This window comes from Gekko japonicus, unplaced genomic scaffold (genome assembly GCF_001447785.1).
Source record: "Gekko japonicus isolate JY-2015 unplaced genomic scaffold, Gekko_japonicus_V1.1 scaffold2189, whole genome shotgun sequence".
Taxonomy (NCBI): Eukaryota; Metazoa; Chordata; class Lepidosauria; order Squamata; family Gekkonidae; genus Gekko; species Gekko japonicus.
The window spans coordinates 120,024-146,188 of record NW_015161468.1 but is presented as its reverse complement, the minus strand read 5'-3'; the positions used below and the strand labels follow the sequence as shown (position 1 = coordinate 146,188).

Genomic DNA, 26,165 nt, shown 5'->3' with positions numbered 1-26,165 from the left:
TTGCAACAGCCTCCTCCAATGTTCCCTCTAAGCTGTGGAGTCTTGTGAGCAAAAATTCTGCTTTGAGAGCTACCGGCATTTAAGTTGTGAGCGAGTGATTTGGCTACTGCATAAATCAGTTTGCTCTGGAGCCATCTTCCCTGAGCTGAGACAAAAATGTGTGAGCTGGAGGCTAAAAAATTGTGAGCTAGCTCACACGAGCTCAGCTTAGAGGGAACACTGGCCCCTCCTCTGTTCCTCCTCAGGTAGGAGCGCCTGTCAAACTGTAATTGAGGCTTATGGATTGTGTTATTGAGGGTTATTGGTTTTAATTATAAGTATACTGTGGTTTATTCTGTTGTAACCCTCTCTGAACCCAGTTGCAGGAGAGGGCGGGATAGAAAGACGACAAACTAAATAAATAAATGAGTTCACTGCAGGGGGGGGATGGGGATTCAGTAAGTGGGGCCTGATGATACCATGGGTGGGATCCAGCAATGTCTCATTGAATACCACTAGGCAGATACCTGGGTTTTTGTGTGTGTTTTTAAATCAAAGCTGGGAATTCCAAGGTGAGGCCTGGTGTATCTCTTTGGGGGGGGGGCATTGCCCTCAGCTGCCTGACCCCTGTGGCTATAGGCCTACCTCCACATTTCCCATGGGGAATTACCCATGTGTGGCCTTTACACATGCACCCTGTCAAGCCCGCCCTGGGCGCCGGAGGCAGCCCCTCCCGTGGCCGTGATGTCTCAGGGTGGGCAAGGTCCGACGGCCCTGGGAGACAAGGCTTGTAAAGAAGAGGGGGAGCGTTGGATCCTCAGATGGGCAGGGGATGGAGTTGAACGCCACTCTGTAGTCCCTCTGCCTCTGTGCTTTGGTTCCTCGTCCTCTCAGCATCCACCCTGGACTCCTTCTCTCTCTGCCAGCGTCAGGTAGTTCTGAGCACGTCCTTCCTCCCCGGCCCCTTCGCTCCCCTCTCCTTTATACCCAACTCCCTCGCTCAGCGCCATCTCCCATCCCCGCCTCCCTCTGATTCCTCCCAGCCCTGCCCCTTGATAAGCTCCGACGCCTTCCCTGCGGCCGGCCGGGGTGTGGTCGTAGCTACGCTGGCATGTAGGGTTTCATGAGGTCGTGGGGCCACCGTCAGCCTCTCCCCGATGCCGTCGGTGTCTCCTGCTGCTCTGTGCTCCGTGGTCGGGCGGGGTCGGACTGTTGTGTCCCGGCTGTGCTGACGGGGCTCGGCGAGGTTGGGTCTTCTTGGTCTGCCAGTTCCCCGGGTGAGTTGGCGGTCATTGGGGTCTCTGGGGGGTGTGGGTTAAGTCCCGGGATCCCTGAACCAGGACACACCCCATGACCCCAACGTAGGGGATCTGAAGCCTATGTATACATAGCTGCAGTCTTGGGGGTGATATCTCGGGCAGAATTGGGAAGGAGACAGAGTGAGAGGAAGAAGTGGTGGCTTTGTTTGGAACTGGAGTCGATCTTTACGGAACATGATAAGCAGAACAGAAAAGCTGAGAAGGAAGGCAATAAGACAAACAAAATATGGGAACATTCCAGGGGTCATTTGGGGGGGGGGACGCGGGGGGACGCCATCCCCCCGGGTGAGGTGCGGGAGGGCGGGGCCTGGAGCTCCCTGCTGGTGCCCGCTGGAGGTCGCCGCCGGCTGTGGGGAGGACACACTTCCGGTGATGTCAGGGTGTGTGGCATATGCTAATGAGTTATGCTAATGAGTCCCCCTAGCTCTTTTTCTACGAAATGACCCCTGGAACATTCCACAATTAAGTCACACAAATGCAAATCACAAACCCTGGGGGACAAGCAATCGACAAGCAATTTGACCAAGTTTGTAGAGGAAGCCACGCCTTTGACGTCAGATGTATCAACCCCTGACAAGCCCAAAAGGGAGCTTCTGCATAAAGGATGTCTTTCCAGTGTCCACTCGAGAGGGAAAGGAAGAAAGGGGAGAGAATGGTGCGGAGGGGGTGGATGAGAAGTGAGCCGGTAGGATGAAGAGTTTGGGGCCAAAGGAGAGCAAGAAGAAGAGATTGGATTTATACCCCAACCAGTGTTCCCTCTAAGCTGAGTTAGTGTGAGCTAGCTCACAGTTTTTTAGCCTCCAGCTCACACATTTCCATCTTAGCTCAGGGAGGATGGCTCCAGAGCAGACTAATTTATGCAGGAGCCAAACCGCCCGCTCACAACTTGAATGCCAGGAGCTCACAAAGTAGAGTTTTTGCTCACAAAACTCCACAGCTTAGAGGGAACATTGACTGACCGTCACTACCTGAAGGAGTCTCAGAGCGGCTTCCAGACTCCTTTCCCTTCCCCCTCCCCACAACAGACACCCTGTGAGGTTGGCGGGGCTGAGAGAGCTTTCTCGAGGACTGCCCTTGAGAGAACAGCTCTGACAGAACTTGTGACTGACCCAAGGTCCCACCAGCAGCTGCATGTGGAGGAGGAGTGGGGAATTGGCCCAGATTAGAGTCTGCGCTCCTAACCACGACACCAATCTGGCTCTGGATGGAGGATGAGGGAGACGGGGGAGGGAAGGGAAGGAGAAGCCGAAGGAGTGAAGAAGACCCCTTCACATGTTGCCTGACCCTATCATGCAAGCATTGCCTCGGTGTTGTTCTGGAGTGGTGAGAGAACAAGCTAAACAGAATGAAACCTGCCCCTGTCGTGGTAGTGGAGGGACAGTTCAGGGGCGGAGAGTTGCTTCTCTTTTCCTCTGGCTGCTTTGGGCCCTGGGATCCACGGGGAAAATGGGAAGTGAAAACGGCCCTGGAGCGAGCCAGGTAGAACGGCCAGGCCTGTGAAATCACCCAGGGCTCCAGGTCCATTCAGTCTGGCAGCACCAGCCGCCAGCCCCGGCTCACCCACAGCTTCCTCCTGCTGCCAGTGGGCAGGAAGAGGCGACAGCACCAAGGACTCTTGCCCCGGCGTGGCCCCTCGGGCACTGGCGGAGCTGCCGGGGCTTGGCTCAGCCCGTGTGCTCCTAGGGCGGGGGCCCACCCGGAAACGGCCCTGCAGGTCAAAAGGCCCCCTTCCCCCCCCCTGCTGCTGGGGCCTGTCTGAGGGAGGGTGGCCCCCGGCTAATGGTGTGGGTGACACGGAGACTGGTCTTGCCAACAGGCCCCACAAGCCCCCCTTCCCCCCCCCCACTGCTGGGGCCTGTCTGAGGGAGGGTGGCCCCCGGCTAATGGTGTGGGTGACACGGAGACTGGTCTTGCCAACAGGCCCCACAAGGAAACCGAGAGGCTTTCGATGCTGGAAGCCTGAGGGAAAAGGGATAGAAATACAAACCGTGACGTAAATGAGTAAAACTCTGCTATAGTCAACCTGAGAATTTTCAGAGCTGCAATGGATCACACAATCGCGAACTGAAGAGGAGAGGTAGCGCCTTCACGCCGTGTGGTGTTATGTGCCAGACAGCAGGGGATGTGTGGCTAGAGAGCTGTGATGATGTGAACCTCGGAGACAAGTAAATACAAACCGAAGAGGGGATGGAGGGGAACAGAGCGAGCTTTCAGCATGGGTTTGTATGGCAGCAGCAAACCTGTTTGACAGATGAAAGAAAATGGACCAGACCCTCTATTGGAAGGTGCCCTTCAGCAAGACTAAGCAGATTTACTCATGATTCAGTCCCATGAAGTTCCCGGCCCCAGGGTCTGAAAACCACTCCTCCCCTTCACGCCCTTCTCCTTGCTGGCTGAGCAGCTGATTGCTCTCTCTGCCAGGCATGTAGAATTCCACATCGTTGCCTCCTGAATCCTGGAGTGGGGTAGGGTGGGCAGGCCAGCTCCCTCCTGTCACCTCCTTCTTCACCTACCACGAGGTCACTGGTGCCGGCAAGAAATGGGCGCTACTCCTCAGCACATGTGGGGTGGCCACCATGCGTCTCGCCAAAAGCCTCCTGGTGCCCAAGATGCTCCTAGAGAACACCTACAATGAGATCGTCGCAGCCTTAACAAGGCCAAAGCCCACAATGATGGCCAAGCACATGGACTTCCAAGGATGCCTCCAAAAGCCCAGTGAGACGGCTGCCGCCTTCATGGCCGACCTCCGCCAACATGCAATGGATTGTGGGTTCACGAAGGTAGAAGAGTACATCCTGACACAATTCGTCTGGGGTCTGCGGGATGCGAAGCTCCACCGCAAACTGGAAGGCACCACGTACAAGGGCTCACACTGGGACCATCCGCCATCTTCATTGCATCACGTGTCACCTCCTGCTGCGTCCGACAACTTGGATGAAGAGGAGGTCCTACAAGTTTGCCAACCCAGCCTCCAGAAGCCCCAACCCCAGGCTGGGGCCACCGCTCCTCGAGGAACACAAGCCACCCAAGCATCCTGCGCCAGCTGCGGGGACTCACACGAGTGCAAAACCTGCCACTTCCGTGATGCCCTCTGCCAAATGTGTGGAAAGCAGGGCCACATCGCCCACGCCTGCCAATCCCACGGAAATCAGAAAGCACCATCCGCTCACCAGGAGGACCTGGATCTGTGCACGTCGACAATCAACCACCACCAGCACCAGGTACTGAATCTGCCCCTTGATGCCCCTAATAAGATGCACGTAATGGTATTAATCAAGGGGTCCCCCTGTCGCATGGAACTAGACACGGGCTCCTCATTTTCCATTATCTCGGCGGAGACTCTGCAGAAACTCTGCCCTGGGGGGGGACCCCTCCTAGAAAAGCCACGGGGTTTGTCTTTGCGGGATTTCCAGAAAAACCTTGTGGCCATCAAGGGCTGGGGCAGATTCAGGGTAAAATTCAGAGACTTTGACGGCCTTTTAGAATTGCTGGTGGTGGAAGGGAAACTCACTAGTCTGTTGGGACTTGCGTGGTTTGGGCCCCTGGGTTTTGCGGTGACAGGCATCCATTTTGTACAACCACAGGACTTTAATGGGGTCTGTGGGGAATTTCCGGGAGTGTTTGACAGCACACTGGGCCGATACTCCGGACCCCCAGTTTCCCTGGACCTTCACCCTGCAGTGCAGCCAATACGGATGAAGGCCAGGCGGCCCCTGTTAGCACTACGGCCCAAGACAGAAGCCGAACTGGACTGCCTGGTCGAGCGGGGGGTGTTAGAACCAGTGCCCCACGCCCACTGGGAAACCCTAATCGCCACCCTGTTGAGATCGAATGGGGACATACGCATTTGTGCAGACTATAAGTGCACTATTAATAAGGCACTTCAAGACCACGCGTACCCAGTATCGGTGGTCAGCCAAGTCTTGGCTTCCTTGGTGGGAGTGAGGGTTTTCGGCAAGCTGGATCTGGTCCAGCAGCTGCCGGTCGATGACGCCTCAGCCGAGGCTCAAACAATAGTAACACACAGGGGGGCTTTCAGGGTCCGGCACCGGTAATATGGGGTGAGCGTGGTGATGGGAATTTTTCAAAATATGGTGGATTGCCTCCTCAAAGGAATCCTGGGAGTCATTCTTTGACCATTCTTTGATGACAAGCTGATTGTGGATCCGGACTCCGAGACCTTGCGGTGCGACTCCGGGCCGTGCTCGAGCGCTTCGTCAACACAAGTCTCAAGGTGAAGTGGGAGAAATGCCTCCCGGTAGTGCCCCAGGCGGAATTCCTGGAGTTTGCTGTAGATGCCCATGGGATTCACTCCACACAGGACAAAATCCGCGCCATCTGTCAAGCGCCCACACCCTCATCAAAGGCAGAGCTACAGGCTTTCCTGGGGCTCTTGAATTTTTATCATTCTTTCCTCCCCCACAAAGCCACCATAGTGGAACCAGTGCACAGATTTTTGGACAAGCAGGCTCCTTGGGTCTGGGGTCCTGCTCACACCGCTGCCTTCTGGGCAGTCAAAGACCTGTTGGTCTCTAACGCCATCATTGCCCACTTTGATGAGGCCCTACCTGTGGTTTTGGTGTGTGACACATCTTCCTACGGGGTGGGGGCAGCCCTGGGGCACCAGCTGGCCGACGGCCGCAAGGTTCCTGTAGCTTACTATTCTTGCACGCTGTCGGCCGCAGAGCGCAACTATGCGCAGATCTATAAGGAGGCCCTTACGATCATTGCTGGCATGAAAAAATTTCATGGACCACAAGCCCCTGCTGGGTTTGCTCACTCTGGACCATCAAACCCCCCAGATCTTGTTGCCCAGGGTTCTCCGCTGGTCTATCTTCCTTGCGGGGTACCAATATGTGCTGGTCCACCACCCCGGTAAAGCAATGGGGCATGCAGGTGCCTTAAGCCGCCTTCTGCTGCCATCCTCCGACCCCGACCCTGCTCCAGCCCACCACATCACCCTGCTGGAAGACCTGCCCAATCGCCCAGTCCAAGTGGGGGAGGTGGCACGCCACTTGGCCCGGGATCGCATTCTCTCCCGGGTCCTCGACTGGGTGGGGAGGGGGTGGCCGGCAGGCCAAATGGGTCCCAAGTTCTCGGTGTTCTCCAGCCACCGGGATGAGCTGTCTTCCCACAAAGGGTGTTTGCTGTGGGGAAGTCGAGTGGTGATACCGCCACCTCTGCAAAGCCTCACTGCTTTGCACGAACACCACCCTGGGATAGTGAGGATGAAAGCCCTGGCTTGGAGCTATGTATGGTGGCCGGGGCTAGACGGTGAGATAGAGGATACTGTTAAGCGGCGTCAGAAGTGCCAGGAGTCACAGCCCATGCCCGAGCCCCCGAAAGCCCCGGTGCAACCTTGGGAGCCATCCCACAAGCCATGGGCAAGACTCCACCTGGACTTCGCCGGGCCATTCCAGGGCCAGATCTTTTTCATTCTGGTTGATTCCTACACGAAATGGCTGGAGGTCATGCCCGTTCCCTTGACCTCGTCCCGGTCCACCATCAGAGTGATGTGACGGATTTTCAGCTCACGTGGAATACCCGACTCACTAGTCACTGACAATGGTACTGTAATGTATTGAAATGATTACATGAATCACCTCATAGGACTCCCCTGTTAAGCTTCGAGCCAGACCAGGGCTCCTCTGAGCGAACTTCCTATTGGTCGCTTCGTAACAGCGACCAATCAGAACGATACCATTCCCTAGGAGGGAAAGACTCCCATTGGTCTTTATTCTAGCAATCTCATTGGTTGTTATTTGTAAATAGGCGTGGCTACATTAGCCCGGTTATGTTTAAAAGGAGCTTTGGAGTGCCTCCATCCAGACTGGGCACTGGACCACAGCGCTCACCCGGAAGACCAGGGGTCCCCGGGGGGGTTATTTCCTGAAGACCCGGTCTACGCCTGTAATTACGGCCGAGGTCCCACCTGGGTTCCAGAGAAAGTGGTTCGGGTGACCGGCCCAGTGTCCTATGAAGTTGCCTGCGAGGACGGACAGCCATGGAGGAGGTGACACATAGATCAACTCTGCCGCCGCGTCCTGCCTCTGGCCTCCAATGGCCCAGACAAGGACGACATCTACCCTGGGGGACCGGAAGCAATGGACCCTCCACTTCCAGTGGCCAGCGCGATTCCCGGAGGAGAGGATGGAGGCAACCCCAAACCGGCGAGCCGCCCAGAGCCCAGCAGCTCGACAGCCCCAGCTGCAACACCAACAGCAACAATCCTGCCCCCGGAGCCAATGGGAACAGTGCCTGGGGCCCCGCTCCGGCTCCAGTCGTCCACCACTCCACTAGGGAGCATAAAAAGCCCGCATACTTAAAGGACTATGTATGTTTGGGTCATCTGGGCCAAGGGGGTGGGGTGTTGTGTACCCAGGGAAGTCCACACATGCGGTCGGGTCAACACGTGGTCAGGCAAAGGGGCTGAGCTTCGTCTCCAAAGACAGTAGTCAGAACGGATCCTAGCACGCACCTATCGGGAGGCTAGGATCCTAGAAGGGACCTGTGGGTCTAGGGGTGCACTGTAAATACCCTATCATGGGTGTGGGGGGGGCTGGGGGGTGATTTGGGAATATCAGTTCCCCCGGGTGAGGTACGGGGGACGGGGCACATGACGAAGCCCCACCCCCTGCTTCCGGCCGTCCCGCTTCCGGCCCTCATTCAGCCAGGAGGAGGCAGGAGAAGAGGGAGGGTAAGTTGCTTCCTCCCTGCCTCTCCCCACCCCTGTCTGCCTGGGGCCAGGGAGGGCCTTCGCGGGGCTTCCTTGCACTCCCGCTGGCCTTGCAGGTCCACCGCCGGGCCCCTCATGGGGCTCGGCAGTGGAGCTGCAAGGCCGGTGGCGGCGGCTGGGACCATTGGGGGCGGCGTGTGTGGCCTTATGACACACTTCCGGTGATGTCAGGGTGTATGGCCTTATGACACACTTCCGGTGATGTCAGGGGGTGTGGCATATGCTAATGAGTTATGCTAATGAGTTCCCCTAACTCTTTTTCTATGAAACGACCCCTGGTGCACTGTACATACCCTATCACGGGTGTGGGGGTGTGAGCGGGTGTGGTGTGATTTGGGAATATGAGCCGGCCCATGAGCCGGCTAAAACATCTCAAGATCGTAATGTAACTAAATAAAGTATGAGCCGCAATCACTCTGCAACGCATCAGCCTCAGTACTTTACGGAGTCACAAGACAGGCCCCAGACAGTTTCCCAAATTGAGCCGATGGTGATGCCTTTTGACTACATTTAATTCCTCTCATGATCGCTCCAAGGTGGCGTCTGCCCACTCTGTGGCTTCACAAACGCCAGGGTTCTGTGTGGGGGCTCTCGGGGCAACACTTCAAGCCCACTTTTCTTTTGCCTGCCTGCAGTATTCCGCCTCCGCCCAGTCATGGGGATGGTCAGGGGAAGGGGAGGGGGTGAGCCCAGGATCGGCGAGCCAAACTAAATGGTGCCGGTGACACGGGTTGGGCTGGGGGGCTGATCTGACTTCCAGTCACACACGGCATTCGGGGACGGACGTTCTCAAGCGAGCCAAGGCTCATTTTGGCTCAGGAGTGCAGTAGGGTTGCCAGCCTCTGGAGGGGGCCTGGGGGTCTCCCAGAATCAGAATTGATCTTTGGAGGGTGGACGCTGCGGCATTATACCGGACAGAGATCCTGCCCTCCCCCCCAGGCTCCACCCCTGAAATCTCTAGGAATTTCCAAACCCAGAGTGCAGGGCAGGGGGAGGAAAGTTGTGTCAGCCCTGCCTCCTGTGCAGGTTTCCTCAGCTGGGACAGTGCAGTGGGGGGCCCCTGCCTGCCTGCCTGCAAAACGGCATAGGAGGGAAAGCGCCCCCCCCCCCCCCCCCCGTGCTGCTGGGCCCCTGAGCCAAAGCAGGCCCGGATGTTTCAGACCTAGGTTGTGCCACGCCCCACCATTCAGCAGTCTCCCAGAACAGGAGGACGGGAAACGTGCAGGTTTGAGGCCACTCTGGGGGAAACCTCCAGGACAATCCAGGCCCTAACTCTGTGGCCCTAACAGGTGTGAGCGGACCATCTCATGGTCCCCGGCCAGGAAGGTCATGAGCATTCCCAAACGTCTGATGGTTGCTACTTGGTGAGGCTTGGGGACTACTGACGTCCCTCTTCCTTCCTGTCTCCAGCCCAGAGAAAGAAAACCTTTTGAAAGGCAGCATGGAGGTTTTATCGAGCCCAGGCCTCCAAATAAAATGGATTTCTCCACAGGTCTAATAATACGTCCTCTTCTCTTCCTTCCCGCTGAGTCCTGCAGTTGCCGAAAGTTGAACACTGGCAAACCGCGACAGGTCGTGCACCACCTGGCGCCGCCACAGCTGCTAAGCGGGGCCTCAGCACAGCTTGGCGCTCCTCTTGTCTGTTGCTTTGCAGGCAGCCGCCTCTAGTGGCAGCCAACAGAAATGCCTGCAAGAACTGGCCAGGCCATCTATATTTCGAGCCTTTTGAAGACTGCTAGATTGTTATTTATGTGTTGCTATGACCTTTGGCTAAACCAAGAAAAAAGAATCAAACACCAATGGATGTAAAGCATGTGCAAGTATGCAAGCCACCCAAAAAAAGTCTGTACAAAAGTAGTAGACAACAAATAGCATCCCTAAAATGACTTATTATTTTCTATGACAATCCTTTTACACAAAAGTTATCAACCACTCCCCTGGTGTAGTGGTTAAGTGTGCGGACTCTAATCTGGGAGAACCGGGTTTGGTTCCCCACTCCTCCACTTGCACCTGCTGATGTGACCTTGGGTCAGTCACAAGCTCTGGCACAGCTGTCCTTGAAAAAGAGCAGTTTGTGTCAGAGCTCTCTCAGCCCCACCCACCTCACAGGGTGTCTGTTGTGGGGAGGGGAAGGGAAAGGAGTTTGTAAGCCGCTCTGAGACTCTGTTGGGTAGTGAAGGGCAGGGTATAAATCCAATCTCTTCTCTTCTCTTCTTCTTCTCTTCTTTGTCTCTAAACAGACTCACAATAGAAGCGGCCACAGATCACCTGGTTGCTGTCCCATTTCCTCTAACTTCTGCAGGCCGCTGTCTCAGTGGTGGAGCTGTGAATACATATTGATGCCTAAAAACAAATTCCATACTGTATAAAATAGCTCCTGTATGCATATTCAATCATGGAGACCAGCTTTTGGGACGAAAGATTATCTGGTCTCGATTATTGTATTTTGAATATGCATACATGAGCTGTTTTATATCGTATGGAATTGGCTTATAAGCATCAGTATGTATTCACAGCTCCACCGTTGAGACAGCAGCCTGAAGAAGTCAGAGGAAACAGACAGCAACAGAGGTCATCAGAACCCAAGAAGTAAAGCTGGCTGGGAATGGAGACGGCTAGATTCTACCGCTTGCAATGTGACCATTGCCTCAGGACTCGATGTGTTCATTAAACACCCTAGCTGCTTTCCTACCTGGTTCTTGAAATACAGATTTTAAACTCCCGGAAGGCTGGATCTCAAAGGGATTTCCTCCCCCTGACTTCTTTTGTGTCCAACAGGCCACTGACGTCACAGTGGATTTTGAAGTTCTGAGATGCTGGCCATCTGTTCCTGATTACAGGGACCTGAGCTCTTTACAGCTGTGTGGGCAAAATCAGTCTCTTCCCCTGCTCCTGACGGATGAGGAGAAGGATGACGGCAAGGGAAAGTGGCAGATGAAGGGTTAACACCAAGGCTCCCCCTCAGCTGTGGAGTCTTGTGAGCAGAAATTCTACTTTGTGAGCTACTGGCATTAAAGTTGTGAGCGAGCAATTTGGCTGCTGCATCAATTAGTTTGCTCTGGAGCCATCCCTTCCTGAGCTAAGGCAAAAATGTGTGAGCCGGAGGCTAAAAGACTGTGAGCTAGCTCACACTCACTCAGCTTAGAGGAAACACTGGTTAACACTTGTGCTTGTGGAATTGCTGGTCATTAGCAGAAAGGACCTGGTGCATGGAGTCCATGCCTTAGGCAACCAGCAGCCAAAGTCACTGACAGGAGCCCAACCTGCTGCAGAGGATGAAATTCTCAGGGATATGAAAGGACGTCTTTGTCCTCCCTTGACTTCCTTCCCTCTGCTTTTCCCTCTTTCTCCAATAAATGCTGCTGCTCTTTCTTCCCATATGAGCAATTCCTGTTTAGATGCCCCTCAAGGAAAGGAAAGCATTTATTTGTTGCCCTCCCCCACAGGAGCTGTGGTAAACATTCAGCCATAAGGAGGAGGAGAAAGAAGAATAAGAAGAAGGAGGAGGAGATTGGATTCACTACCTGAAGGAGTCTTAGAATGGCTTACAATCCCTTTCCCTCCCCCTCCCCACAACAGACACCCTGTGAGGTAGGTGGGGCTGAGAGAGCTCTTTGAGAACTGCTCTTGAGAAAACAGCTCTGAAATAACTTGTGACTGACCCAAGGTCACACCAGCAGCTGCATGTGGAGGGGTGGGGAATCAAACCCGGTTCTCCCAGATTAGAGTTTGCACTCTTAACCACTACACCGAACTGGCTCTCAGCAAAAGCAAAAGAGCAAAAAAAAAAGTTTCCTACATGTTTTATATTTTCCTACACAGGCATTAATGTTGTTGTTGTTCAGTCGCACAGTCGAGTCCGACTCTTCCCATGGACCAGATCACGCCAGGCCTCACGGAGCTCACCCGGAAGACCAGGGGTCCCCGGGGGGGTTATTTCCTGAAGACCCGGTCTACGCCTGTAATTACGGCCGAGGTCCCACCTGGGTTCCAGCGAAAGTGGTTCGGGTGACCAGCCCAGTGTCCTATGAAGTTGCCTGCAAGGACGGACAGCTATGGAGGAGGTGACACATAGATCAATTCTGCTGCCGCGTCGTACCTCTGGCCTCAAATGGCCCAGACAAGGACGACATCTACCCTGGGGGACCAGAAGCAATGGACCCTCCACTTCCAGTGGCCAGCGCGATTCCTGGGGGAGAGGATGGAGGCAACCCCAAACCGGCGAGCCGCCCAGAGCCCAGCAGCTCGACAGCCCCAGCTGCGACACCAACAGCTACAATCCTGCCCCCGGAGCCAATGGGAACAGTGCCTGGGGCCCCGCTCCGGCTCCAGTCGTCCACCACTCCACTAGGGAGCATAAAAAGCCCGCATACTTAAAGGACTATGTATGTTTGGGTCATCTGGACCGAGGGGGGGGAGGGGTGTTGTGTACCCAGGGAAGTCCACACATGTGGTCGGGTCAAGACATGGTCAGGCAAAGGGCCCGAGCTTTGTCTCCAAAGACAATAGCTAGAACAGACCCAAGTCAGTGTTCCCTCTAAGCTGAGTTAGTGTGAGCTAGCTCACAGTTTTCTAGCCTCCGGCTCACACATTTTTTGTCTTAGCCCAGGAAAGATGGCTCCAGAGCACTGATTCTTAAAAACTGAATGACCAAGACAGAGTTTATCTCCTCGTGTGTGCTGGGCAGCTTGAGCGAGAGAAGCCTACTGAGGAAGACAGTGAGTGATCTTCACAAAGGAAGTATCTATTCAGCACCACAGGTCAATCCCACAGCAGGAAATGTACTCCTGCTCTTCCTCTTATGGACATGCTTTTTCTTAAACTTCTCTCTCAGAATTTGGAACATGCCCTCCCTCTTCTCACCTTCCTCTGCCTAGTGGTCCCACTTTACCCCCAAAGGTGAACCTGTGGAGAGTCTCCCATGCATTTTGATGATACTCCTGAGGATCTGTGAAAAAGAAACAGAACAGGTTATCTCTGATGATCTCCTGAAACCTCGTGTGTGCTGGGCAGCTTGAGCGAGAGAAGCCTACTGAGGAAGACAGTGAGTGATCTTCACAAAGGAAGTATCTATTCAGCACCACAGGTCAATCCCACAGCAGGAAATGTACTCCTGCTCTTCCTCTTATGGACATGCTTTTTCTTAAACTTCTCTCTCAGAATTTGGAACATGCCCTCCCTCTTCTCACCTTCCTCTGCCTAGTGGTCCCACTTTACCCCCCAAAAGGTGAACCTGTGGAGAGTCTCCCATGCATTTTGATGCTACTCCTGAGGATCTGTGAATTGGTCTACTATGCACATGACAAAAAGAAACAGAACAGGTGATCTCTGATGACCTCCTGAAAGTATGGTGGTTGAAGAAGTGTTTTTCTGAGGGATTTTAAAGTTGCCAGGTATCAAGGATGGTGATAATGGGAAACAGGCAAAAAGACTTCCTTCCTGACTAATTTGGAGGCCCCCAAAATTTCTGCTTTGCCTAAAAAGGTTTCCAGGTAGTCCCACATTGTCTCAAATGGTAGAAGTGGTTAGAATCATAGAATCACACAGAGTTGGCCATGTAGTCCAACCCCCTGCTCAATGCAGGATCAGCCTAGAGCATCCCTGGCAAGTTGTTGTTGAAGGTTTTCACAGCTAGAGTTCATTAGTAGTTGTAGATTTTCTGGGCTGTATGGGTGTGGACCTGACGTTTCACCAGCAACTGTGACTGGCATCCTCAGAGGTATAACACAGAAAGATGGAGTACTCTCTGTGTCAAGGTGAGAAAAATGGTAGGCAGGTAATTTATAACTACTCAGGAAGGTGGGGTAGGGCTGAGTCATTATCCTGTAGGAGTTCCCCAGGCTGTGACATGCTAATGGAGGAGCTTTCCTGAGGAGGTTCTTTTGCATATGAATTGGCTGTTGGAATTCTAATCTTACCTGTAGTGCTATTGTAAGATGTAGAGCATTTTGTGTTTTTCAGGACAGGAAACCATGCCCTAAACTCTCTTCTTTCCTGTTGAAATTGTGTTATGAATTTCAATGGCTTCCCTGTGTAATCTGACATAGTAATTGGATGTGTTTTCCAGCTTTTCAGCCACTGCTGATTTTTCAGGTTACCCAAGTCTGCAGTGTCTTTCATGTTCTTTTATTCTTGCCTGAATGCTACGCTGTGTGGTCCCAATGTAAACCTGTCCACAACTGCATGGTATGCGGTATAGTCCTGCAGAAGTGAGAAGGTCTCTTCTGTCTTTTGCTGACCATTGAGTATGAAAGTTCTATATGAACGTTCTAAATTTCACATCCTTAGTGTTAGGCCGGAAAAACTGCCACTCAGAACACTGGCTGGGTTGACTGGCTGCTTTGTGCAGTCCCGCCCAGCGTTCCAAGGTCTTTTGCATATGGAAGCTGATTGGACTTCACTGCATTCCACACCTCAAACTCACCCCCCTCCCCGCAAGGCAGTTGGAATGTCAGTTGCATATGGAACCTTCAAGGTCTTTTGCATATGGAAGCTGATTGGACTTCACTGCATTCCACACCTCAAACTCACCCCCCTCCCCGCAAGGCAGTTGGAATGTCAGTTGCATATGGAACCTTCAAGGTCTTTTGCATATGGAAGCTGATTGGACTTCACTGCATTCCACACCTCAAACTCACCCCCCTCCCCGCAAGGCAGTTGGAATGTCAGTTGCATATGGAACCTTCAAGGTCTTTTGCATATGGAAGCTGATTGGACTTCACTGCATTCCACACCTCAAACTCACCCCCCTCCCCGCAAGGCAGTTGGAATGTCAGTTGCATATGGAACCTTCAAGGTCTTTTGCATATGGAAGCTGATTGGACTTCACTGCATTCCACACCTCAAACTCACCCCCCTCCCCGCAAGGCAGTTGGAATGTCAGTTGCATATGGAACCTTCAAGGTCTTTTGCATATGGAAGCTGATTGGACTTCACTGCATTCCACACCTCAAACTCACCCCCCTCCCCGCAAGGCAGTTGGAATGTCAGTTGCATATGGAACCTTCAAGGTCTTTTGCATATGGAAGCTGATTGGACTTCACTGCATTCCACACCTCAAACTCACCCCCCTCCCCGCAAGGCAGTTGGAATGTCAGTTGCATATGGAACCTTCAAGGTCTTTTGCATATGGAAGCTGATTGGACTTCACTGCATTCCACACCTCAAACTCACCCCCCTCCCCGCAAGGCAGTTGGAATGTCAGTTGCATATGGAACCTTCAAGGTCTTTTGCATATGGAAGCTGATTGGACTTCACTGCATTCCACACCTCAAACTCACCCCCCTCCCCGCAAGGCAGTTGGAATGTCAGTTGCATATGGAACCTTCAAGGTCTTTTGCATATGGAAGCTGATTGGACTTCACTGCATTCCACACCTCAAACTCACCCCCCTCCCCGCAAGGCAGTTGGAATGTCAGTTGCATATGGAACCTTCAAGGTCTTTTGCATATGGAAGCTGATTGGACTTCACTGCATTCCACACCTCAAACTCACCCCCCTCCCCGCAAGGCAGTTGGAATGTCAGTTGCATATGGAACCTTCAAGGTCTTTTGCATATGGAAGCTGATTGGACTTCACTGCATTCCACACCTCAAACTCACCCCCCTCCCCGCAAGGCAGTTGGAATGTCAGTTGCATATGGAACCTTCAAGGTCTTTTGCATATGGAAGCTGATTGGACTTCACTGCATTCCACACCTCAAACTCACCCCCCTCCCCGCAAGGCAGTTGGAATGTCAGTTGCATATGGAACCTTCAAGGTCTTTTGCATATGGAAGCTGATTGGACTTCACTGCATTCCACACCTCAAACTCACCCCCCTCCCCGCAAGGCAGTTGGAATGTCAGTTGCATATGGAACCTTCAAGGTCTTTTGCATATGGAAGCTGATTGGACTTCACTGCATTCCACACCTCAAACTCACCCCCCTCCCCGCAAGGCAGTTGGAATGTCAGTTGCATATGGAACCTTCAAGGTCTTTTGCATATGGAAGCTGATTGGACTTCACTGCATTCCACACCTCAAACTCACCCCCCTCCCCGCAAGGCAGTTGGAATGTCAGTTGCATATGGAACCTTCAAGGTCTTTTGCATATGGAAGCTGATTGGACTTCACTGCATTCCACACCTCAAACTCACCCCCCTCCCCGCAAGGCAGTTGGAATGTCAGTTGCATATGGAACCTTCAAGGTCTTTTGCATATGGAAGCTGATTGGACTTCACTGCATTCCACACCTCAAACTCACCCCCCTCCCCGCAAGGCAGTTGGAATGTCAGTTGCATATGGAACCTTCAAGGTCTTTTGCATATGGAAGCTGATTGGACTTCACTGCATTCCACACCTCAAACTCACCCCCCTCCCCGCAAGGCAGTTGGAATGTCAGTTGCATATGGAACCTTCAAGGTCTTTTGCATATGGAAGCTGATTGGACTTCACTGCATTCCACACCTCAAACTCACCCCCCTCCCCGCAAGGCAGTTGGAATGTCAGTTGCATATGGAACCTTCAAGGTCTTTTGCATATGGAAGCTGATTGGACTTCACTGCATTCCACACCTCAAACTCACCCCCCTCCCCGCAAGGCAGTTGGAATGTCAGTTGCATATGGAACCTTCAAGGTCTTTTGCATATGGAAGCTGATTGGACTTCACTGCATTCCACACCTCAAACTCACCCCCCTCCCCGCAAGGCAGTTGGAATGTCAGTTGCATATGGAACCTTCAAGGTCTTTTGCATATGGAAGCTGATTGGACTTCACTGCATTCCACACCTCAAACTCACCCCCCTCCCCGCAAGGCAGTTGGAATGTCAGTTGCATATGGAACCTTCAAGGTCTTTTGCATATGGAAGCTGATTGGACTTCACTGCATTCCACACCTCAAACTCACCCCCCTCCCCGCAAGGCAGTTGGAATGTCAGTTGCATATGGAACCTTCAAGGTCTTTTGCATATGGAAGCTGATTGGACTTCACTGCATTCCACACCTCAAACTCACCCCCCTCCCCGCAAGGCAGTTGGAATGTCAGTTGCATATGGAACCTTCAAGGTCTTTTGCATATGGAAGCTGATTGGACTTCACTGCATTCCACACCTCAAACTCACCCCCCTCCCCGCAAGGCAGTTGGAATGTCAGTTGCATATGGAACCTTCAAGGTCTTTTGCATATGGAAGCTGATTGGACTTCACTGCCCCCCCCTGGCCTTGCTCTGCCCCATCCAAGGTGGGCAGCCTGATTCCTGACCCGATCCCCCCCCCCCCAACCTAGGTACAGAACCTCCATCTTAGTGGGATTAAGTCTCAACTGGCTTTGCTGTAGCCATTCAGCCACGGCTTCCTATTCCTAACTATAATATTACCACCTTTTTTGGTTAGTTTATATGTTGGATTTGTGGAGCCTGTCAAGGAGAACTGGACCTCCAGTTCAATCCCTTGTTCTTGCATGAAAACATTGGTTCAGGCTTCATATCAAAACTTGGGCCTGAGACATGGAGGAAGAGAGCAAAGGGAAACATCTGGGGTTTGTCATGAGAAAGTTAACACGTCTGACTTGGTGCCTTTGAATAATGTGAGAAGAAGCCACATCATTTGTCACTGAACAATTAGATGAATTGTTAATTATTAGATGAACACACAACGTATTAAATACTGGGTTCCAGACGCATTGCAGTGAACAGCTCTACTTTATTTAGTGATTTCAGGAACAAGACTGAAGATTGAAGGGCAACTGCCCTGTTTAAGTAGCATGCAAAACCCACACCCAAACACACCCCACTCCCAACCATAGCCTATTTACATAACATTGGCCCCGGTCACACAGCAAAGTTACCGTGGGAGAGGCACGGGAGCCCCGCGGATTTTCCGGGCGCGATTTCACCCCAACATCTGGGAAGCGCAATGCTCCCATGGTGAACCCGTGGCTCCCCGCCGAAGGTGCGGAGTTAAAAACTAGTACCTACGAGGTACTAGTTTCCGGAAACTGCGGGCCAAGGGCAGGCGTCTGATCGCGTTCCCGGTGGTCTTCCATGGCATCCGGTGCCCGCCGCTGTTCGTTTCCGCAGGTTGCGCAATAGCGCCCAACAACACATGCGCACAAAGAGCAATTGCTAGTGCGATCGTGTGGTGCAGCTTCTGTGCCGCGCTGCAGGATACCCATCTGATCGGCATTTCCCCCGACCTACGGGACCTCGACCGGGACGTGTGCTCGGGCTGCCGGACTTCACCCAAGGAGAGCAGAGTAACCCACGGCGACTATAAATTAGGGTATAATGTGTAGCTAGAACTTATAACTTAGATCCCCTCCCCCCTGTTCATTGCTTTGTTCTTTGGAAAGTGTTCTTGCACTCTTTAATTAATTTTTTAAAAAATAGATACTTTTAATATACCTGGTTGTTCTGTAGTCCAGAAGCTTCAGTCTAATTCCAGTACCTTAAAGCGTCTATCTACTGGATAACTATTAGTGGAAACTCATTTTGCAGGTAACGTACCTTGCAGGGTTGTCTTTCTATTTGGAAATATTCTTACACTCTTTAATAAAAAAATACTTTGATTATACCTGGTTGTTTTGTACTCCAGAAGCTTCAATGTAATCCCAGTACCTTAAAGTGTCCACATACTGGTTAATTATTAGTTGAAATTCATTCTGCAAGTAGCCTACCTTGCAGGGTTGGCTTTCTTGATTCCCAAGGCTAGAAGCTTGCCCCTTGGCTTCTGACTGTGTGGTTTTATAGGTTTGAATTACCGCTCCCCCCATACCAAGGATTCCCTGGATTGGGAATTCTTGACACATACATTCTTGTTTTATTGCAGATATTTTGTTTAGAGTTGTAGGTTTAGTTTACTATCTACCTTTCTTGCCACAAGCTTCCTCAAAAATATCTATTCTCAATTATACTATCAGCTCCTTTTTAGGTTAGTTTAGATGTTGGATTTGTGGAGCCAAAATTCATATAATTATTAAAAAAAAACCCTGCTCTTCTAACTGCTTAGTGTGCCTCTCCTGTAGAATTCTGTGGCCCCCATCGATGGATATCTAAACCCTGGATCAGGGCCACATGGAAGTTAAACAGATCTTTCAGCAAACTTTAAATATCTTCTGAGTTCACTTGCCAAGTCATGCCCATAGGGTATAATGGAACCAAATAAATTTGGGTTTCCTGAATATTTACCTGAATACCAATACAATACTGATCCTGGTATTCAGGGATATTCAAGAATACCAATATTTTCCAGGTCTTTTTCTACACTTTGCTCTAGCAAATCGATGGATAATATGATCCATCGATTCAGGTATTTACAGCAGAATTTGAGAACTTCATTAGTAACACATTTATAAGTCACCTTATTGATTAGTTGGGAAGGAATCACAGATTCATAGAGTTGGAAGGAGCCATACAGGCCATCTAGTCCAATCCTATGCTCGATGCCGGATCAGCCTAAAGCATCCCTGATGAGTCTTCATCCAGCTGTTGTTTGAAGATGGCCAGAGGTGGGGGGAGGGCACTGCTGAACTACTCTAAGGAAACATTTCCTAATATCTAGCCGGTACCTTTTTGCCTGTAATATAAACCCATTATTGTAAATGCTATCCTCTGCTGTCAACAGGAACAGCTCTTACTGTAAAAAAAAATTCCCTAATATACAGCTGATACATTTCTGCCCATCATTTAAACCCATTATTGATTTAATTCTCCAGACTCTTGCATGAACTCACTCCCAACAACACTCTTCTGTTAAAGATTTGTTTATTGAGATACGTAGCTGTGTCAAGTAGAGACCCATCCAATCAAGTCATTCACTCAGCCCGCCTAAAATCCAGTGTGTGCACCTACCCCAACCCCACCTGCGAACCTAACTGTTTTATTGTCTAAGACAGGCCAGCAGAGAAAGGTGCCCAAGGTCATTCACATTCTTCCCATACAGGAGGCTCCTTAAGAAAACAATCGCGAAGTAGCGAAGCAAAGCAGTTTCCCCCCACACATACACTCACTCACTGCCCCCCCCCCCAACAGCCCAAATACCAAGTGGTTACAAGCAATTAGACAGAACAGAGAAATCCCATTGCAAACAAGGCTCTGAGTTTGTCACGGGAGTGCAAAATTCATCATTTTGATAAGTAAGCACTAAATAACTGGTGGGTAGAAACACACTGATCATGAGTATGAGTGGAGTCGGAGGAGGAGGTTTCGTCTGTGACAATACTGAAGATAGACCAACAGACTGGAGGTCAGGTGTCTAATGTGGCAGATAGAAAAAGTTAGCCAATAGTAGGGCAAGGCAAGGTGATTTTCTGTCATGGTCCCTCATTGTTACCTGCTGGGGGGCCATGCTAGAGGACTGACTCTGGCTGGTGCCACCCTGACAGTGACCCACCGCATGCACACCAGTGGCTCTTTCCCCCTTCCTGGGGGAACAGAGAGAGAGTTTTCACAGTGAGGACAATCCAAAGGGAGCCTGACGGGCGCAGCAGCTAAGAGCACAGTAGGTTCTGCCCTCCACCTCACTTCTCATTGGGCCTCTACCAAGAAAGATTTCATCTCAAAGTCCTTCTCTGCTACCTTGAGGTGGTGGGGAATACTGGGATGGAACTGCAGCATTTACTGACTCCGGACTAAAGGTACATCACAGTAGCTCAGGTTGCATTCTTGTGGAAAAGCTGGTCTAGAAACTAGACCTAAATATGAGAAGACGGCATAATACACCAGAAGAACTCAGGTGACTCAACAGCATAAAAAGGGGCTGGAAGAAGCAGCTGGCCCGAAAGTTAAATTGTACCCTAATGTCAGTGTCATGTCCACCCCACCCGAAGAACTCAGCTGCATTCCCAGCAAGAAGCGTCATGATGGTGTGAATTAGGGTTGCCAACTTCCAGGTGGTGGCTGGAGATCCCCCACTATTACAACTGGTCTCCAGGTGACAAGAGATCAGCTCCCCTGGAGAAAAACGGCTGCTTCAGGGGGTGGACTCTATGGCGTTGTGCCCTGTTAAAGACCCTCCCCAAAACCCACCTTCCTTAGGCTTTAAAGGTAAAGGTTCCCTTGCTCGAAGGCCAGTCGAGTCCAACTCTAGGGTTGCGGTGCTCATCTCCGTTTCAAAGCCGATGAGCCAGCGCTGTCCGAAGATGTTTCCGTGGTCATGTGGCTGGCATGACTAAACACCAAGGCGCACGGAACGCTGTTACCTTCCCACTGGAGCGGTACCTATTTATCTACTTGCAATTTCTTGCATTCGAACTGCTAGGTTGGCAGGAGCTGGAACTAGAGACGGGAGCTCACTCCGTCATGCGGCACACTCGGGTCTCGAACTGCTGAACGACCGACCTTCCACAGCCTGCAGTTCAGAGTCTTAACCCCTTGAGCCACTGCAGCTTAGGCTTTACCTCCCCCCCCAAAAAACCTCCAGGCATTTCCCAGGTGTGGTTCAGAAGTTTGACTAAAGAGCAGAAAGTACCTGCTTGCCACCTGGTCACTGTACAGTGGCAATCCGGCTGATGTCATACACAAACATTATAATTAACTCTAGTACCTCGAATGGGGCATGGAAGCCATAGAAGCGGAAATTGCTCAGAAGCTGCAGCAATGCTCATTTCATTACACAGGGAGACATTCAGAAGAGCTCCTCAATAGGGCCTGGCAGCTGGGGAGAACCCTACCCCGCTATCCTTCCCTCATCTATTATGGCCACATGGTGAGGTTATCAAGGTAAAAGGTAAAGGTTCCCTTGCTCGAAAGCCAGTTGAGTCTGACTCTAGGGTTGCGGTGCTCATCTCCGTTTCATTGGGCTCATTTCTCCTCATTCATTTCTCTCTCTCTCTCTCCTTTTTCATGACAGCATCGTGTATCCGGTGTCTGGTGGACGTCGTCCCAGTGAAAAACGAGGACGGTGCTGTCATCATGTTCATCTTGAACTTTGAGGATCTGGCCGCTCTGATTGCCAGAAGTACCCGACAGAGCCTGCACCACCGTCTGTCCCAAGGATGGCGAACAGGTGAGAGGCCCAAGGTGGCACAGCGCTCTCCAGCCAGGGCAGCCACAGCAGATGGGCGTTACAGCGGTCAGGGGTGGTGGGAGAGAGACACAGGGCGGCCTGGGCAAATGAAATGTCCGGTTTTTCTCCAGAACTTGTAATGCATATGGTTTAAAGTGTGGACTGGCCTTTTAATTTGAGCAATCATAGAAACATAGAATTGGAAGGGACCTCCAGGGTCATCTAGTCCAACCCCCTGCACAAGGCAGGAAATCCACAAATACCTCCCCCCTCCACACCTGCAGTGGCTTCTGTTCTACACCCAGAAGGTTGCTTCCTGACCCCAAAGTGGCAATCAGCATTTCCCTGGGCATGTAAAAAAGGGCCACAAGAACTAAGCACTCAGCTCGGAGGTTATCAAAGGGCACATTAAAATCACAGTCACTTCAGGGGAAGTCCCAGCACAGGAGGACACGGGCGTTGACAGTTCTTTATTTACTGTTGGGCTCATTTCTCCTCATTCATTTCTCTCTCTCTCTCTCCTTTTTCATGACAGCATCGTGTATCCGGTGTCTGGTGGACGTCGTCCCAGTGAAAAACGAGGACGGTGCTGTCATCATGTTCATCTTGAACTTTGAGGATCTGGCCGCTCTGATTGCCAGAAGTACCCGACAGAGCCTGCACCACCGTCTGTCCCAAGGATGGCGAACAGGTGAGAGGCCCAAGGTGGCAGAGCGCTCTCCAGCCAGGGCCGCCGCAGCAGATGGGAGTTACAGCGGTCAGGGGTGGGGGGGGGAGAGACACAGGGCGGCCTTGGGGGAACGTCGGGCAAACGAAATGTCTGGATTTTCTCCAGAACTTGTAATGCATATGGTTTAAAGTGTGGACTGGCCTTTTATTTTGAGCAATCATAGAAACACAGAATTGGAAGGGATCTCCAGGGTCATCTAGTCCAACCCCCTGCACAAGGCAGGAAATTCACAAATACCTCCCCCCTCCACATCCGCCAGTGGCCACTGTTCCACACCCAGAAGGTTGCTTCCTGACCCCAAATTGCATCTTGCTGCTGACTCATGTTCAGTGTATGGTCTACTAAGACCCCTAGATCCTTTTCGGACATACTACTGCAAAGGAGGAGTCAGGGGACCGTGGTGAGGGGAAGGGGGCGACTCTGGAGTCATTCGGGAAAAGCTTTGCTGAAGATGAGTTGGGATGAATTGGTTTGTTTATTTGCCTCATTTGTACCCCGGTGGGGACCCAGAGCAGCTTACCTCGTTCCTTCATCTTTAGCCTCACCAGAGTTGGGAGGTCGATGATGTGACGAGCTCAAGGTCCTCCCAGTCCTCCGACCGCTAGCCCACCCTGGGCAGGGGTGGCTGTTCCCAGTCGAAGGAACAAAGTCATCCCCAGTGGAGAGGGGAAAACAGGGCCCATTTGGAGAAGGGGTGAAACATAGTGGGGCAGTGAGACATTTCCAATTGGAATCTCATCCCTCGTCTCCAGTACCCCCTGTCCCGCCCCCAAAGCCCGGTGAGAAAAATCATTGCCACTCTGTGCTGACTGGAGTGGGGTGGGGAGGGGAGGGGGTGCCGAAAGGCCTGAGAACCAGCCTGCAGCATCACGAATGAGCACTGGAGGGCACCAACCGTCTTTCTCTGCAGAAGGCGCCACAGGGGAGGGGCTGCCTGCAGATGCTCAGCATGTAGCGGGCAGGGCGATCATCGGAACAGAACTGGCGAGGGGCTGCCTGCGGATGCTCAGCATGTAGTGGTCAGGGCGATGGGAACAGAAGTGACAGACCAAAGCTCTTTCCAAGCCTCACCCACTGGAGGAATTCCCCTTCCCCTTGAAGCTCCATGGTCCTCAGAACGGAAGGGGGTCATGAGCTGCCAGCCCCTTTTGCTGTGCCCTGCCTCATTTGGAAGGGCCACCTTTGATTCCCTCATTCCACAAAAGTATGCCCCCAGCAAGCACCAAACTGAAATCCTGCCGTCCCACTTACAACAAGCCCGACAGTCCTCCTTGGCCAATTGCCCCGTCCCTTTGCAGTGTCGAGTGAGTCATTTCAGGCCATGCACACCTGTGGGTTCTTCAATTGCAAACGTTGTGGGCCTCCCAACTTGATGGCATTTTAATTCCCTTCCTCCTCAGAAGCTTCCCAGCTGAAGCCCAGCCAGAATTCCACATCAGACTCCGATCTGATGAAGTACAGGACCATCAGCCAGATCCCACAGTTCACCCTCAACTTTGTGGAGTTCAACCTGGAAAAACATCGCTCCGGCTCTACCACGGAGATCGAGATCATCGCACCACACAAGGTGACGGAGCGTACCCAGAATGTCACAGAAAAGGTCACTCAGGTACGTGGTACTTCCAGGGCCGGCCCCAGCTTATTTTGCACCCTAGGCGGGGATCCCTTCTGGCGCCCTCCCACCACCGGTGCGCCCACCAATTTTAAAAAATAAATGCATTTTAGAAAGAATGAAAAACACAAATAATCAAGAAACTCCCAGAGTACGGGGCCGGGTGCAGTTTGGTGCCCTTAAGGGCCGGCCTGCTCTAGGCGATCGCCTAGTCTGCCTAGTGAGTGAGCCGGCCCTGGGTACTTCAGGCACACTGTGACCCTCAAGGGAGGAGTTTTGCTCCCAGGACAAGAAGGAGTAAAATGAAATGCACCCAGATGCAATGGAGCAGATCTCTGCTCTATCACTCCAGATAGTCTTCTGAACGTTTGGCCCATCTAATATGGGAGGGGAGCCTGAGAGCGGGTGAGGGACACTAGCCCTTCACTGCAAAGGATGAGCTCTGTTCTCCATCAATTTGGCTGCCAGCATCTCTAGGAAGTTCGTGGTCAAGGGCAGTGGATCCCTCAGCAGTGGGGGGCCAAACAGTTCCATCTCGCCCTGCTCGTGGGTTTCCTGGTGGCTGCTCCCTATCGGACATGGGGTGCCGGACAAGACAGGCGACTGTTTTATTGTGTCCTTATTGTGGCCTGATGGATGGTTCACCCACTTATCCAGATGGCTTCACGCTTGCTGGCGCCCGGCACCCCAAGCCCCGTGAAAGTGCCGTGCCTGTCTGGAGGCCTGGGAGCAGGGCGGGCACAGCGGCCTTCCCAGGGGTGCTGCTAGGCAACAGGGCTGATGCCTGATCAGTCATGACACCATCCTGTCGATACTGGGTCATTAGCTAGCAGGAAGGTGACGGGAGCAGAGCTGACAGGCCTTTGCTGAGGGCGGGATAAAAAGGGCAGTCGATGGACAAGCTGCCGTCAGGGGCCTGCGCTGCCACCGCCCTGATGTCAGTAAACATCAGCCATGCTTCCTTCTACCTCTGCAGGCGGCCAAAGGACCCAGGGAGGGGCCTCAAGATCCTTGGTCCTTTTTACCTTGGACGTGTGCTGGAACCCGTCATATTCTGTGCAGACTGAAAAATCCCACCCCCCAAATCTGTGTGGCTTACTGTACACTCAGGTTAACTGAACTGCCTTCCCCAGGTTGACACTCCATGCGCCTGGGAAAGTGCAGAAAGGCAGAGAGGCGGCTGCAAGTGACCCTTCCTGCCCAGCTGGCCAGCGACACAGAAGCCCAACGGGCCGGTTCAGAGCTGCCTGCTTTTCACACCGCTGCTGCTGCTGTTTCAGGGGACTCACTGATTATTTAACAGCAGCTCAGTCTCTTTGTCCCACTCCCACAGAAGGGCGGGGGAAAGTAGCGTGTGACGGGGTTCGTGGTACATGCGTGGCAGTGTGTGTGGAGGTTGTAGAGTGCTGAAGACCAGCAGTCCTATTGAGATCAGTGCTCCCTCTAAGCTGTGGAGTTCTGTGAGCAAAGTTTCCACTTTGTGAGCTCCTGGCATTAAAGCTGTGAACGAGCAATTCGGCTGCTGCATAAATCAGTTTGTTCTGGAGCCCTCCTTCCTGAGCTAGGACAAAAATGTGTGAGCCAGAGGCTAGAAACCTGTGAGCTAGCTCACACTAACTCAACTTAGAGGGAACACTGATTGAGATGCAGCCCTGGGGCCAGAAAATCAGGTCAATGTGCTTGCAGAAGAATGCAAAATGAGGGTGGCAGAATAGGGGGGGGGGACCACCCCTTTGGAACACCTTTTGGGGGGGTTTTTTGGGGGGGAGGAAGGCTTCCAGCCAGCCAGCTTGAAGCAGCAGGCCGATA

The 26,165-nt window shown here is 52.2% G+C and overlaps 1 protein-coding gene across 1 annotated transcript in view; it reads left to right on the top strand.

The window, feature by feature from the left end:
* Positions 1 to 26,165, top strand: part of KCNH6 (potassium channel, voltage gated eag related subfamily H, member 6) — a 126,504-nt gene that overhangs the window by 30,416 nt on the left and 69,923 nt on the right. Inside the window, exons 3-4 of the mRNA XM_015429128.1 lie at positions 21,859 to 22,014; positions 24,145 to 24,353. Of these exons, the coding sequence (XP_015284614.1) occupies positions 21,859 to 22,014; positions 24,145 to 24,353 (365 nt within the window). The remainder of the gene's footprint in view (positions 1 to 21,858; positions 22,015 to 24,144; positions 24,354 to 26,165) is intronic.